This window comes from Zosterops lateralis, assembly GCF_965231275.1.
Source record: "Zosterops lateralis genome assembly, chromosome: 1".
Taxonomy (NCBI): Eukaryota; Metazoa; Chordata; class Aves; order Passeriformes; family Zosteropidae; genus Zosterops; species Zosterops lateralis.
The window spans coordinates 107,028,509-107,041,502 of NC_139762.1; the positions used below are offsets into that span (position 1 = coordinate 107,028,509).

At 42.3% G+C, this 12,994-nt stretch overlaps 1 protein-coding gene across 7 annotated transcripts in view; it reads right to left on the bottom strand.

The window, feature by feature from the left end:
• Window positions 1-12,994, bottom strand: part of KCTD1 (potassium channel tetramerization domain containing 1) — a 99,473-nt gene that overhangs the window by 26,287 nt on the left and 60,192 nt on the right. For 5 of the 7 annotated variants that reach the window (XM_083869336.1, XM_083869333.1, XM_083869338.1 and 2 more), the window contains exon 2: window positions 5,829-6,007. In XM_083869336.1, coding sequence (XP_083725462.1) covers window positions 5,829-5,992 — 164 coding nt within the window. In that variant the 5' untranslated portion in view covers window positions 5,993-6,007. Of the gene's footprint in view, window positions 1-5,828; window positions 6,008-6,448; window positions 6,578-11,446; window positions 11,609-12,242; window positions 12,330-12,994 lie in introns of those variants that run through there. The other 2 variants (XM_083869335.1, XM_083869334.1) reach the window with 2 other exon arrangements.

Sequence of the window (12,994 nt, forward strand, 5' to 3'; positions counted from 1 at the left end):
AAAATGACGTCAATATATACCCTAAGTTCAATATACATACCTAGAGCTACAATTAATCTTGGTTCAGCTAGGACCAGAAAACACCCCTTCGAGCTCTTTATTGACAGATGTGTGTTGCAAGAGAGTTCTCTTTAAAATATCAGTTGTGTAAATTCTCTGAATTTCTTTAAATAGGCATAAAGTATAGTATCATTCACAGTTCTGTTTCTATTTTCTTTCCAAGTCTGTATATGTGGTTATACTAAGCAACACAACTGTGTTGTCTGACTGTGTTGAGTCTGGTTCTCATGAATCAACAGTTAATTTTTTATTAATACATGTTACTGATGATACCAACATCATCAACCTCAATCTCTGCTACTGGATCCATAAATATTTATGCTTAGAGATAGTAATCTTTTACACTTTCAATCATCATCCCAAAGCACTCTACAAATTGCTTTTTTGTTAACCTTGGTAAGAAGCAAGTGAAGCTCAAAGTTAAATGAGTTATCTTGGGTCACAGAACAGGTCAGTGAGAGTCAATGTATTTCCCTATCCCAAGCCCTCACTTTTCCTTGCCACAGGACCATGCACCAATCAAATGATGAAATATAAAAGGTGAATAATGAGATGAGGAAGACAGGATAGACAACAAAGATTTAACTGACCCTCTGCCAACTTCTTCAGCCTATTTCCCTCCTGCCAGGAATGTTACAAAATATTAAAAAGCTGTGACCTAGACCATTCATGCTAATACGGCAGACAAAGCTGGTTACAGCAATACTGAAAACATTCACACAAGCCTGCTCTTTCACAGAAGCTTGCTCCTGATGTTGCTACTCTAGAAAGATTCAGATAGAGATGTACCTCTCAGGAAGATAAGCCAAATAAGGAGAGTGGAAATAAAGATGCAGTAACATCCACTCTCTAAATATTTCCTTAAAAAACCCAAATCACTAATTGCTCATTAGTTAGAAAATTTTGTATTTCTTCAAGTTTAGCATAACTTAGAGCAGTTCGAGAAGTACTTTCCAAGGCGAGTAGGAAAGTTGTGACAGGGCTGCTTTCATGGAGGTGTTACAGAGGGAGCTCTATGCAAAGTGCAGACCACCCTCACCTCAGCAGGTCTCCTAGCAAGACAGAAGTCTCCAGCATGGTGCTCAATTTGTAGGAGTTTGAGCTAAGGGCCGTATCAGTTTGTTTTGGACCCAGGGACTGATAACAGAAACTGCCAGAGCTCTGTATCAGGCAAGCAGTGCTGCCTGATGCACAGCATGTCCTTGGAAGTCTACCTACACAACTTGTGAAGGATAAGTCTTTCTTGCAAACTTTCAAAAAAGGCCAAGGACAATCTGGGCATTCTCCTAAGTAATTCTGTGCTCTCAATGCAAAAGAAACCCTTACAAAAAAAAAAAAAAAAAAAAAAAAAAAAAAAAAAAAAAAAAAAAAAAAAAAGAGCCAGTGTCCTAACTGGATCTAAGTGTGTGAAATTTAATTTCCCTGAGGGCTGAGAGTGAAGATTGGGTAAGAAAACTGGGACACGAATGGATTGGTTCATATGAAAACCTGAAATTGCCCTGGGCAGAAATTTGGAAGGATTGTGAAATACTGTATAAGAAGAATCCATCTTCATATGCAGGGAGTAACTCAAGATGGGAGATGTAGCAACAAAAACAGATACTCCAAAACATTCTACAAAGTTATATACAAGGCTTTAAGTGAATTTTTCCCATTCTGTGGTAGGAATATAGGATGTGGCAATCCAATGCCATGATGTTATGCAAATATTTGCACCAGATGACTTGGACTGAACTAATTAAAAGTTCAGATGCTTTGAACATACAAGATAGACAACACTGCTGATATTGCTGATATCAGAGATATCAGACAGCTGATGCTTGTATGATCAAAGTTAAGCATCTTCCCATTTAGCTCCGATAGTCAGTTGAGGTTGTCTTAGCCTGGTACACAATAACCTTTGGTAGATGCTGTGCAGACAGCATTAAGGCTGAGAGATGTAGGAATGCCGACTCCAAGCAAAGGGTTCCATCGTAGCACAAGAAGACAATGCAGTGTAAGGAAAGTAGGCTGCTTGGGTTAAACAATCTGAGCTAACCAGCCAGTGCTTCCTCTACTCACAATAATAAATTCTAATACCTCAACCTGTTCTCCTCAGGCTTTCTGGTGACCACAAGGAATAATGGCACTGCATGTATGTGCCTGAGCTCTCAGGCGACAAAGTCTCCTTTAGCATATCCTTATCTTGACTCTACCTTTCCTGGAATAAGTTTGGTGTTTTTGTTTTTTTTTTTTTCCTGGGCAATGGAAAGACAACAATTAAATAAAAAACCCTTTATTTGCAAAAACCAAGCAATTAAAAAAAAAATAATTGTACACCCAAGGCTTTAACAGATAGCTCTTTGTTGCCAGATAACTTAACTGGTAATTTAAGTAAACCAAAAGTTGTATAGTCTGTGCAGGGGTGATTGCAACAAGGTCCACATTCTTGGTGGAGAGAGCTACATAGAAGGACACCTGCTCCCTCCTCAAATTTTAAAAGAAAATTGCTTTTTATTTCAGCAGAGAGACCTTACATCAGGTTTTCTTGGTAGACAGGCTGATTCACACTGCCTTTTCCTGAAGCCTGAGTCTGGCAAATTGTATTATTTAGCTTCATGAGATCATGTTTGAGGCATGGTCTCACCAGTTCCTTGGGAGAACCTGAAGCCTGTTCATGAGCTAAAGTATTCATAAGGGGTTTTCCTTGTGAAAACAATAGGTTCTCCCTAGTCTGGATTATAACTGGGCTCTTTGAAATTATATGCTACTAGATTTTAAGATTAATTTTGAGGGCTTTTTAAAGTATTATTTTAGCTTCAGAATTTGTAATTCTAGGATTACTCAATGCAAACTATCTATTAGATAAGCTGCTTGTCTGTCAGATTGCTTCACTGAGTCAGCTTTTGCCCAAAACACAGATCAGTTCTGATTCTTTGGCTTCTTCACAAAAAGAAAAAAAGCACAAGAGCATTTAAGAGAAACCTACAATGGTCCTTCCAAAGCAAAGGGCAGGGATCCAGCAACAGCAGCAAGACACTTTTACAGTCACATCAAGGTTTCTTTGGAGGAATGAATAAAGATCTGTCAGTAGGCATTTTACATGTCAAGGCACAAACCAGGTTGGGGAACCTAACAGAAGAATTATGGAAAATGATCCCTTCAAGCTACAAGTCTTTACCTGATATCATTTAAGGAACTCTTTTTTAAATTACTCTTTCCAATTCGTACTCTACTGCCCAGGAAGAAGAAAATAGCGAGGTACAAGATGAGATGCTATTGACCCCAAAAGAGGAGTACCCTTGCTCCAAAGCAGAGACTGCTCTATCAGAATAGTTCTCCCTCACACCAGCAAGTCAGAGTGACTCCAAAGCTGCTGGTTTGAATATCACCCTTTCAATCTCACAAAGAAAGATGACTCTGGTACCTGGCCCACAGATGAAAGGTTCATTTTAGGCTTCTGGCCCTTAGACTACATGTAATACGAGTCAGAAACCTAATGACTTTCGTGTCTCAACCTGTTACATGCTGGAGCCTGCAACCTATGCCTTGACTCATCCCTGGAGCAGTGCTCTTTCAGGCAAGATAATCAAGACCTTATTTTTCATAGACAATGCTTCATATAACAGTAAATCTCAGGAAGTTTCAACTGGCCCAAAAATATCTATGAGACCTTCCTTAGTTTTGATATCATTCACACATGTGATATTGGCAGAAAAAGAAATATGTAAGCAATGTTGACAAAAACCGTGAGCTGAAGTTGAGTAACAAAGTTAGAGTCCAGCTAGATATAAACTGACCAGGTCAGGCTCCAAGAAACAATTTGTATTAATGTCCAAATATTACTGGATAATTTTTACCTAGCACTCACTCTACACAAATATGTATATGTATATACATATATGCATCCCAACTCTCCACTGGAAAAAAAACCTGATGGCAAAATCTCAGACAAAACCCAAACAACTATATCATGATTACTGGCATATTGCTTCATGCCATTGTCTTGACATTCAAACGAGTTTAATAATTGTTCTTTTGAAGCTGCTGATGTTAAAAAAAAAATCTCTCAAGCTCTGGAAGTGGCTGGGAATTCCAGGTTCTAACAACTATGCTGGAAATATTCACTCATCAAGAGGTTCAAAAGACACTGTCAGAACTGAAACACAAACACATGTCAGAACGACTTGAAACAGAATGACTATAACTCAGGGTTTGGGTTTTCTTTAAATTATGTTTGAAGAGCTTTTAAAATGTTTAATTTATTAAACTGGCTTTGATACTACAGGCATAGCTTTCACTTTCAAGTGCTACAATGGCTCAATTGAGCACAGAATACACTAAGCTTAAATTCCACTGCCACAATACACATTTTTGAATGACATTTTACTGTTTCTTCACTTGAAGTAATATGCTCTCTCTATGAAAACAGAAGCAGCAGCCTCTCGTTCTGCATACACAACAGTGTCAGATGCCATCATTGCTCCAACTACCAAAAAACCCACTAAGTAATCACAACTACTAGGAGCTGAACACAAGCAGCTTCTAAGAAAACCCCCAAAAGAACAGATTTGGTTTTCAAAGAACAGTTCAAGTTTTCCCAGACATTACTTCAATCTCTCCTGGCAGACCCAGGCTTTGGCATGACTTCTTTTGTTCCCCTCTGCCAAGGCTTCCTTGAGGAGGCTGTCATAAGAAAGGCCATGTGCCTTGCTGTATGCACAGTTCTCTTCCTCCAGCCCTGTCAGGAGCACTATCTCAGTCCACCTAACACTGGAAAATGCTGATGAAAAAGCTGATGATGCAGAGGCAGTAGTATCAAGTGAAACCCAGGCTTTGAATGAAGTCACATCCAATGAAGCACACTTTGCGTCCTTTGAAGAGGCACGTCAGAGCTGTGGGATCAAGAAACTGAAAATCTCCCCCCTCAGACTGGAGAGAACACAATGGGAACACTGCCTTCCCTCTAGAGCTGGATTGGGTGGTGAAGGGCAAGGTATAGATTTATACAGTGGACACGATGGGTTCCTGCTGTCTCATAACCAATCCTTAGAGTTACAGCACCACTACACTGCTTGTCTGCCAGCACCACCAGCTTATGCCCACACACACTATTAAATGCACTCTTGATTTCTTAGAGATGCACTCTTGTTTTATCTACTCTACAGGCACCATTTGTTCACACATGCAGCAGTTTTCTGACTGCTGAATACCAGTGAGCTACCAGAGTCACAAATACTTCATTCAAAAGGTACGTGAGAGCTAAGAGCCTAATTATTTGAGAAGTCCCAAGATTCTACAAAAAGTATTCAGTTAATACTGTCTTACAGTTTATTTCATTCAACCTTGCCTTTGCCTCGAGTGACACATCCGACATGGCATGTTGACAGTACAGGAGAGTGGTTACTGTTCCAAAAGAAACAAAACAAACCCCCCAACACCCCCACCTTTGGGCTTAAATGCAGTATCACTACCGTTTTGAATGTAACAAACCACAGCATGGGTGCCCTGGCACAAACCCAGAATCCTCGGTAGTAGAAGTGCTCTTTACTATCAGCTTTGTTTTAGTACACACACATCAGGATTTGCAGAAGTGCCATTTGTCAGAAACACAGTGGAGCAGGGAAAGAAAAGTAAGTCTCCAACTACCCACTAACAAAGAAAGCTAATTTAATTTTGAAACAGAAGGACCTAAATTCATCATTCTGAGACAGCCCCAGGACATCCAAGCACAAAAAGGAAGAAAAGGAGTTTGCCAAAGACATGCAGAAGAAGCTTTTTAAAGTTACCTGGAATCGGGATATTTTGTAAGCGTGGCCAAGCTGCTGGTGTACATGTGCCCACCCACATCAATGTGAACTGGTGCGTTGGATTTTGTGAGCTGTGCTGGAGTGGGGATGCCTTGATTGTTCAATGGAGATGCAGGGGATCTAGTGATCAGAGGTCTTGACATATTGGGCCGACTGTCCTGTGAAAAGATAGACCTGGGTTAATGATCTCCTTAAAAACCTTACAGAAACCCCCAGTCTTGAATCAATAGGACTGTCTCATAGTCTCAGATTATGACTTTTATCTTAGTAAAGCACAGACAAATATTTGGCAGTTTTTAAAATGAATCCAGCTCCAAGAGTTTGAAATGGCTACATTTTAAATAAGTGGGGGAAAAGGCACTGATAAAATCCACAAAAAAGAAATCACGTTCAATAAAACAAGTTTTTCCTGACTACTACCTGCGACAGTCAATCCGTACCAACAAAAAGGGTCATTCTCATTTTTAAGAGTTGATGAAAGAGATACAGACAAAAAGACTGAGAACAATATTTTCCTTAATTAAGACGACCCCAGGTAGACTTTCTGTTCCTTCCCAAGCCCTCCATCACTGCCGTACCACCAGAAGAGAAATACAAACCCTCAATTCCTCCATCCTGCACACTCTTCTCTCGGATCCCCAATTCACATAGCACAGGAACAGAAGCAGAAACACCTGGACTAGTCAACTGCTCATGGACTGCAGACCACTGGACATCGGCAGCCTTTGAGAAAGACATTTTCCATTTAAAAGTTTATACGTATGGCGACAGCTGGCCCCGCGTGGCGGGCATAGGCTGCAGTCGGAGCGGGATCCCGGGGCTGGGAGCGGCGGGCGCGGAGCGGGAGGCGATGCGGGACCAGCGCTGGGTCGGGGAGGCAGCGCCGCACCCGCACGGAGGGACCGCGGCCGCCTGCGCGCTGCGGGCGGGGCACGGCACGGCGGGGCAGGGCAGGGCAGGGCAGGGCTGAGCCGCAGCCAGCAAGGCAGGCGGCAGGCAAAGTTGGGGATTAAAATAGAAATGCGTCCGAGAGCGGTTTGGAGACGGCCCCGCTTTCGACTGGAGGACAGCTCCGCGCGGGGCGGAATCTTATAGGGATGCCCTGAGAACTAAAAGCCTTTGCAAATGACTGAGTTTTACATTTAAAAGGTACGCAAAGCAGCGAGAAGTCAGATACACTTCATCACAAAACTCCCTTTGTTCTTTCGACACTGTCTTTCAGCTGCACAAAGCAATGGATTCCCTGTAAACATCTCCTGGGAGCCAGGCAGCAAACCTCAGCAAAGCCGGGAGAGAGCGACGGGAGGGGCACTCGGACCAGCAAAGTCCGCCGCCGCCAGAAAACACCATTTCTCCAGTTTCCACGGCTGCTAAAAGGCTCAAACCATAAAGGCAACGTGAGCCAGGTAATCGTCTGGCTGAAATGATTTACAGGCCAACGTTGCACAATAAATCCGAGTAATATGTAACAAAAGGCATCTATAAACCACAAGGTACTTAACTAATTTTCTTTCATACACAAAAGCAAGCTTAGGTCTAATACTGAATAAAAACTAAGGGAATGAAGAAAAACATCTAGTTTAGATGTTGGGGGGGGCGGGGGGGGGGGAGAAGGGTTGGGTTTCTTCTCTTTCTTTATAAGCAGAAGTTAATATAAATCTGCAGAAATACCAGGCTTAATCACTACAATTGCTGGAGGAGGCGCCTGCAGCGCAAAGAAGACAAGTCCAGACAAAATAAGGTACACACGCTATGCAAAACTAATGTCTGCTACAAATGCTATGTGGTACAACCACCACCCAAGATGCTACTGATCTGCAGAACGGTATTTAGTAAAATAACGAAGAAAAAATTAAAAACAACAATTACAAAGATGAAAGTAAGAAGTCAAGGACTGATACAAACTGGGGGTGGGGGGAGCATGTATTGGACGATTAGCAGGAGGAAAGCACCAGGTCTGAGGAACACGTTTCAGTGCTTAAAAGCAGACAGTTAGGCAAAAAGAAAGATAAAATTATCAATGAAAGTTGAGACTAAAACGAAAAATAAATTCTGTAACTTGTATGAGGTGGACACCAGCATGTCCCTCCACAGGATCCTCCCTGGCAGAAAAACCAGAGCTCTCTTGCAATTTAACACAGTGCAGCACCACTGAGTCTGTCATAGTATTTCAATTGGACACATTCTCCTGTATACCCTGCCTGGGGCTGCTCAAGAGAAAATGAACAGATTTGCAGGGTTAATATTGTAGTTAGGCTGGAACCTCATTCAGCATAGCTGTGATAGCACTGGCTGCACAAAACAGTAGAAGAATGTGTAGTATAAACATCACTGCCAGGACTGGAGATGGGTTGGAGGACTGTGGGAATTTTAAAAGGCAAAAGAACCCACAAAACATAAGAAAAGGGAACCAGTTTCAAACCCAAGTCATAACCAAGCTGCCGTTTACACAGCTTACCTACTAAAACTCCCAAGAAATAAAAATGCTTTTTAGTAAAACCTTTTGCTCCTTTATTTTCACCCTCCTCCTTTTCAACATTTCCTCTTCAAGTTACCTGTGTTAATTGTGTCTCATGAAACAAAGTCCCTCTTCTCAATGGCTGATATTAAGGACAATAATGCTAACCTTGCTCCACTCTTAGCCACAAACTACATCTCCCTGCATAAAAACAGTTCAGTACCATTATGGAGACACTTTTAAATTGGGCGATTGTATTTCTACTGCAGCGGCCCCAGAGAAACTAAAGCAGAAATGGGATTCAGAGAAGCAGGTACTTTAAAAAATCCCTTATTTTTTTAATGTGGCACAACTCAATAGCACCGTCAGAGCACCGAAGATCACCATCCAGTGGGTACAGCATTTAACAGATCAGAGTTATAAAATTGCATTAGTTAAATCACTGTATTGTTCGGCTATGGGAAGGATAACACAGGGGAAAAGTTGCTGAAGAAATACATGGCTTGCATTGGATTACTGCAAACGTGGAACTGAACAAGCTTTGGTAAAAAGTAGTTAAAACAAGGCACTGCTGGTAAGCTAAACTTCTACCACCTAATGTGATTACAAACACAAGAATTACAGGTGGAGAGAAGGGAGTCAGAGAAACTAAACTCGACAGGCTCCAGCAAGCTATCTGTAACAGCTGATAGAACAAAAAGAATCAAAAAGCTCTTCAGAAGCCTTCCTGGGTGTCAGGCATGTGAGACATGAGCCCAAGAAGGGGTTCAGAGCTCAGCCAGGGCTGTTCCCACACAGGAGATCACAGAGGTTATCATCTGCCTTGGGAACTGCATCAGTTTTGTTCATGAATGTGGCATGGCCATCCCCTGCACTGGCTGGATGGGCAGTGACCCTCCTAATCTGTCAAGAGTCTGACCCTTCACTGCTTTCCTTCTCAAACACTTTATTATTTATCAAAAAAAAAAAAAAAAAAAAAAAAAAAAAAAAAAAAAAAGAGGAACAGAAAATAGTTTTATAACAATTCCATGAACCAAAATACTTTGAATACCCTGTAAAGCATTTATCATTACTAATACCCAGATGATTCCCCCACCACCAACAACTCTTCATAAAAATTAGTTCCTGCTTTCACTCAGAATGAGTGTATAACTGAAACTATGTAATCAAAAGTGCCAACATCTGTGTGCTAGGCAGGCTAAAGGCATTTAGGTTGTGTAAACTTTTCAGTTTTGGTTCACCACACAAAAGCATTGCTCTTAGAGCAGTTTGGGGCTCCTCCACTTCCTTGCTGATATTTGAAGGAGTCTTTCCACAACAAGCAGCTCATAGGCACAGGTCTTTAGAGTATATCTGAACCTGCTTCACATTTTCTGCTCTAGGCAAGCCCTCCTCAACAAAAAGCAAAAGCAGCCCTGGCTTAACTACTCCTGGGATTTACAAAAATCTGTATAATTTAGAAGTCTTCCTTCCAAAAGGGGCCAAGAATCATGGAGAAGAGCTTACAAATCCCTTCTCCTCTCCCTGCCTTTTCTTCTCTACTATCTTCTCCCCAACTCCACTCAAAAAGATTGTTAAAGAATAAGCCTTTACACCTGAGCTGACAAAAAGCACAGTAGCTGCAGGGCTGAGATGTGCATTCATACAACTAGTCTACCAAACGACAATAACATAGGAACCATGTCAATGTTCTGGTAGCAAGTGGAAGGAATAGGAGATATCTGAAGAACATGAGTCATTACAATGTGCAAAGTGTACAAAAATCAAAGAGACGGGAGAGTTACTCCTCTCCTCAAAACATTGGCACTGGTGTCCTAAGTGTTATTTACACTCTGTGGTCTTGAGTAAAGTCATCCTGGTTCCCTTCTTAAGACAGAAACCTTGACAAAAACCATGTCACTACAAGACAACCCAAGTTCAGGCACAAAAGGACCGGCATTCAAGTACAAACTGTCTGCTTGACTCACTGGACTGTGAGGATCACTTTAGTTTGCAGGTCAAGACACTGCTGGCTGGAATTATTTTAGCCAATGTCTTCCCTGTAAGCCAGCCCAGCTCAAGCAGAAGTGTATATGCTACTCAGTAGCATATATATTCCCTGTCAAAGCCCCAGCAATTATTACTGCTGAGAAACTTGAATTTACACATTTATAACTCTCTTGGATTTTTTGGGGGGAGGTGAGGGCAAGCCTGTCTTATCTGTTATAGACATTAGAATGAATAATCATGCAGTAATTTATTCTAAAGTATCAAATCAGTCTGTGTTCATTATCCTTTTTTCACAACAGAGAGAGAGACATGAGACAGATGCTTCTCCTCACAAAAGCTTGGTGCCCAGGAACAACTGGAAACAGCACTTAACACATCCATATCAGCCACCTTCAGCAGAAGAGTCTGAACAGATATATCCCACTGTATGGGGAAGGAATCCAAACAGCAAACTTCAGAAGCTGGCGTCAAATCCCTTTTCCTTCAGTACAGAGCAGAAATCACTCTAGTGTCAGGGACATCTGTGTGCCTGCCTAAAATAAACAGCAGGCTGATGCTCTGCAGTGCTTGTAGGATGGGGGAAAGTGCAGCTCAGGAACCTCATCCAAACCAGGAACACTAGGACTGCTCTTGGATTTGGCTCCTGCACAAGTGTCACCATTTCGAAGATGCACTTTTTCAAAACAAACATTTCATTAAAGATTAAAAAAATAATCACGATCATGTCTCACCACAATGCTTAAACAAGTACCCCCCCACTTTTTTTAATTCAGCAAAAAGAGTTGCCACAACAAAGAGGCTGGAGAAAGCATTTATTCAACATAAACAATATCAGTATAGTACAAACAGCACTTCTGGAAGGTGTAGCAAGCAGGCAGAGATACAAAGCTACGTGTCCAAGAAACTCAGGAGCTTATCCTGCTGGAAGGGGAAAATCCCACCCTGGGTACCTCTATGGGCTGGTGATGTCCTCACACCAAATTCTCTGCTGTGGCTCTGGTACTCAGTATCCACAGATGGCACCAAACTGTGCTGGCCCCTTGGACGGAGCCCTGCAAGGTGGTCAAAGATGACCATGTGCACCACACGGAGCATGCAAACTTCATTTTGATCTCAAGGTGTGCATGCCATCATGGTGCTTTCTCTTCACCTTCATTCTGAAGAGCCCAGAAGAACAAAGAAATTGCTCAGATCTTTGTCAAAAAGTCTTTACATGCAAGCACATCCATCCTTCTCTTCTGCTTCTTCACCCTGACACCAATGGTCGGTAGCTCCCTGAGGACATGGCTGGGCTTTACTGCTGCCACTGGGTCTGCAAAACAAAGAAACAGCCCATTGTTTTCCCCAGCAAAAACATGCTGATTGCACTGTCATGTTTTGCCTTTCATCAATATAATCCAACTGCCCTTTCTCTCACAGCTGCAAGGTTTAGGATTGCTGACTCTGAACATCAGGAATTATGTTTATAAGGCAAAACTCCAGAACAATTGTGTTTGAGCGTCACACGAGAAATGGGCCCAAAACACAACCAGCTGCAATTCAATGCCACAGTAAGCTAAGACACCAGGTCCACTGAGACTCAATAGCAGTACTAGATTTATTATTCTAAATCTCTAAAGCTTCATTTTAAATCCTGACTGTCAACATTCGACAGAAGGTCAAATTATCCTATGCAAGACTGTCAAATACAATGGAGAGCTTGAGAAGCAGGAAAGTTTTCTGGATATGCTGAGCCACCAAACTGCAGATGATCTACTATGCCAAGCAGCTGCTCACTCCTCACACCACAAGTGCCATGCTTGGGGCACTCATTATTTGCAGAAATACATGCAGCAATGCATTTTAGAAAGGTGGGTGTTACAAGGCCACCTGAGAGAGGGGACAGAGATATCCAGAAGGTCTCTCACATCCAGGGTGTAGGGTATAGTCCATCGTGAAACAAAAACCTTGGCCGAAACTCTTTCCTGAAGGTGTCAGGAACATTATTAGGCTGTCCCCTCCGTATCCTGAATCAGTCCAAATGCAGATCAAGCCTACAAGGGTAATAAATGCACCTCTGGTCACACCAGAGTGGCTACAACAGTAGTGATGGGATCACTTACCTGATGGGACAATTTTAACTGGTACATTCTCCTTGTCCCAAAGTCACTGGCCCCGGAGTAAAACGCTGATCTGGACCCTCAGGACAGGGGTCCCTTGCAGCACATCCCAAATGCTGGCTGCTTACAGCCTTATCCTTCTTGAGATGCTGGCACTGCTGAGCATGCTAAGTGCTGCAAGCGCTGGAGAGATGTGGTGGCATTTTCTTGGTAAAATGAGCCTTGCTGGGATTTCAGAGCTGACCACGACCTGGAATAAATGATACAGGTGCAGAGAACCAAATGCAAGGCAAGGGGCTGAAGGAAGTGAGGTACTTCTTTGTGCTGGGGGGAGAAAGCTGCCTACCTGGAGATGCAGGACAGCTAAAAACCACCCTTGCACTAGAGCTTGGAGGCACCTTGATAATTCCAGAGCCCAGGAGCCAAGTCTACAGCACACGACTAGCTTGAGTGGAACGGCTCTAACCACACTTTCATCAGAAACTTGTCACTGAGCTCTTAAGAAAAATCTTTAAGTGAAGAAAAAGCATTCATGGATAATGGCAAAAGTCAAATGAGGGCCTATGCTTACACCAGTAGAGCAGTAAAGGCGAGTCCAA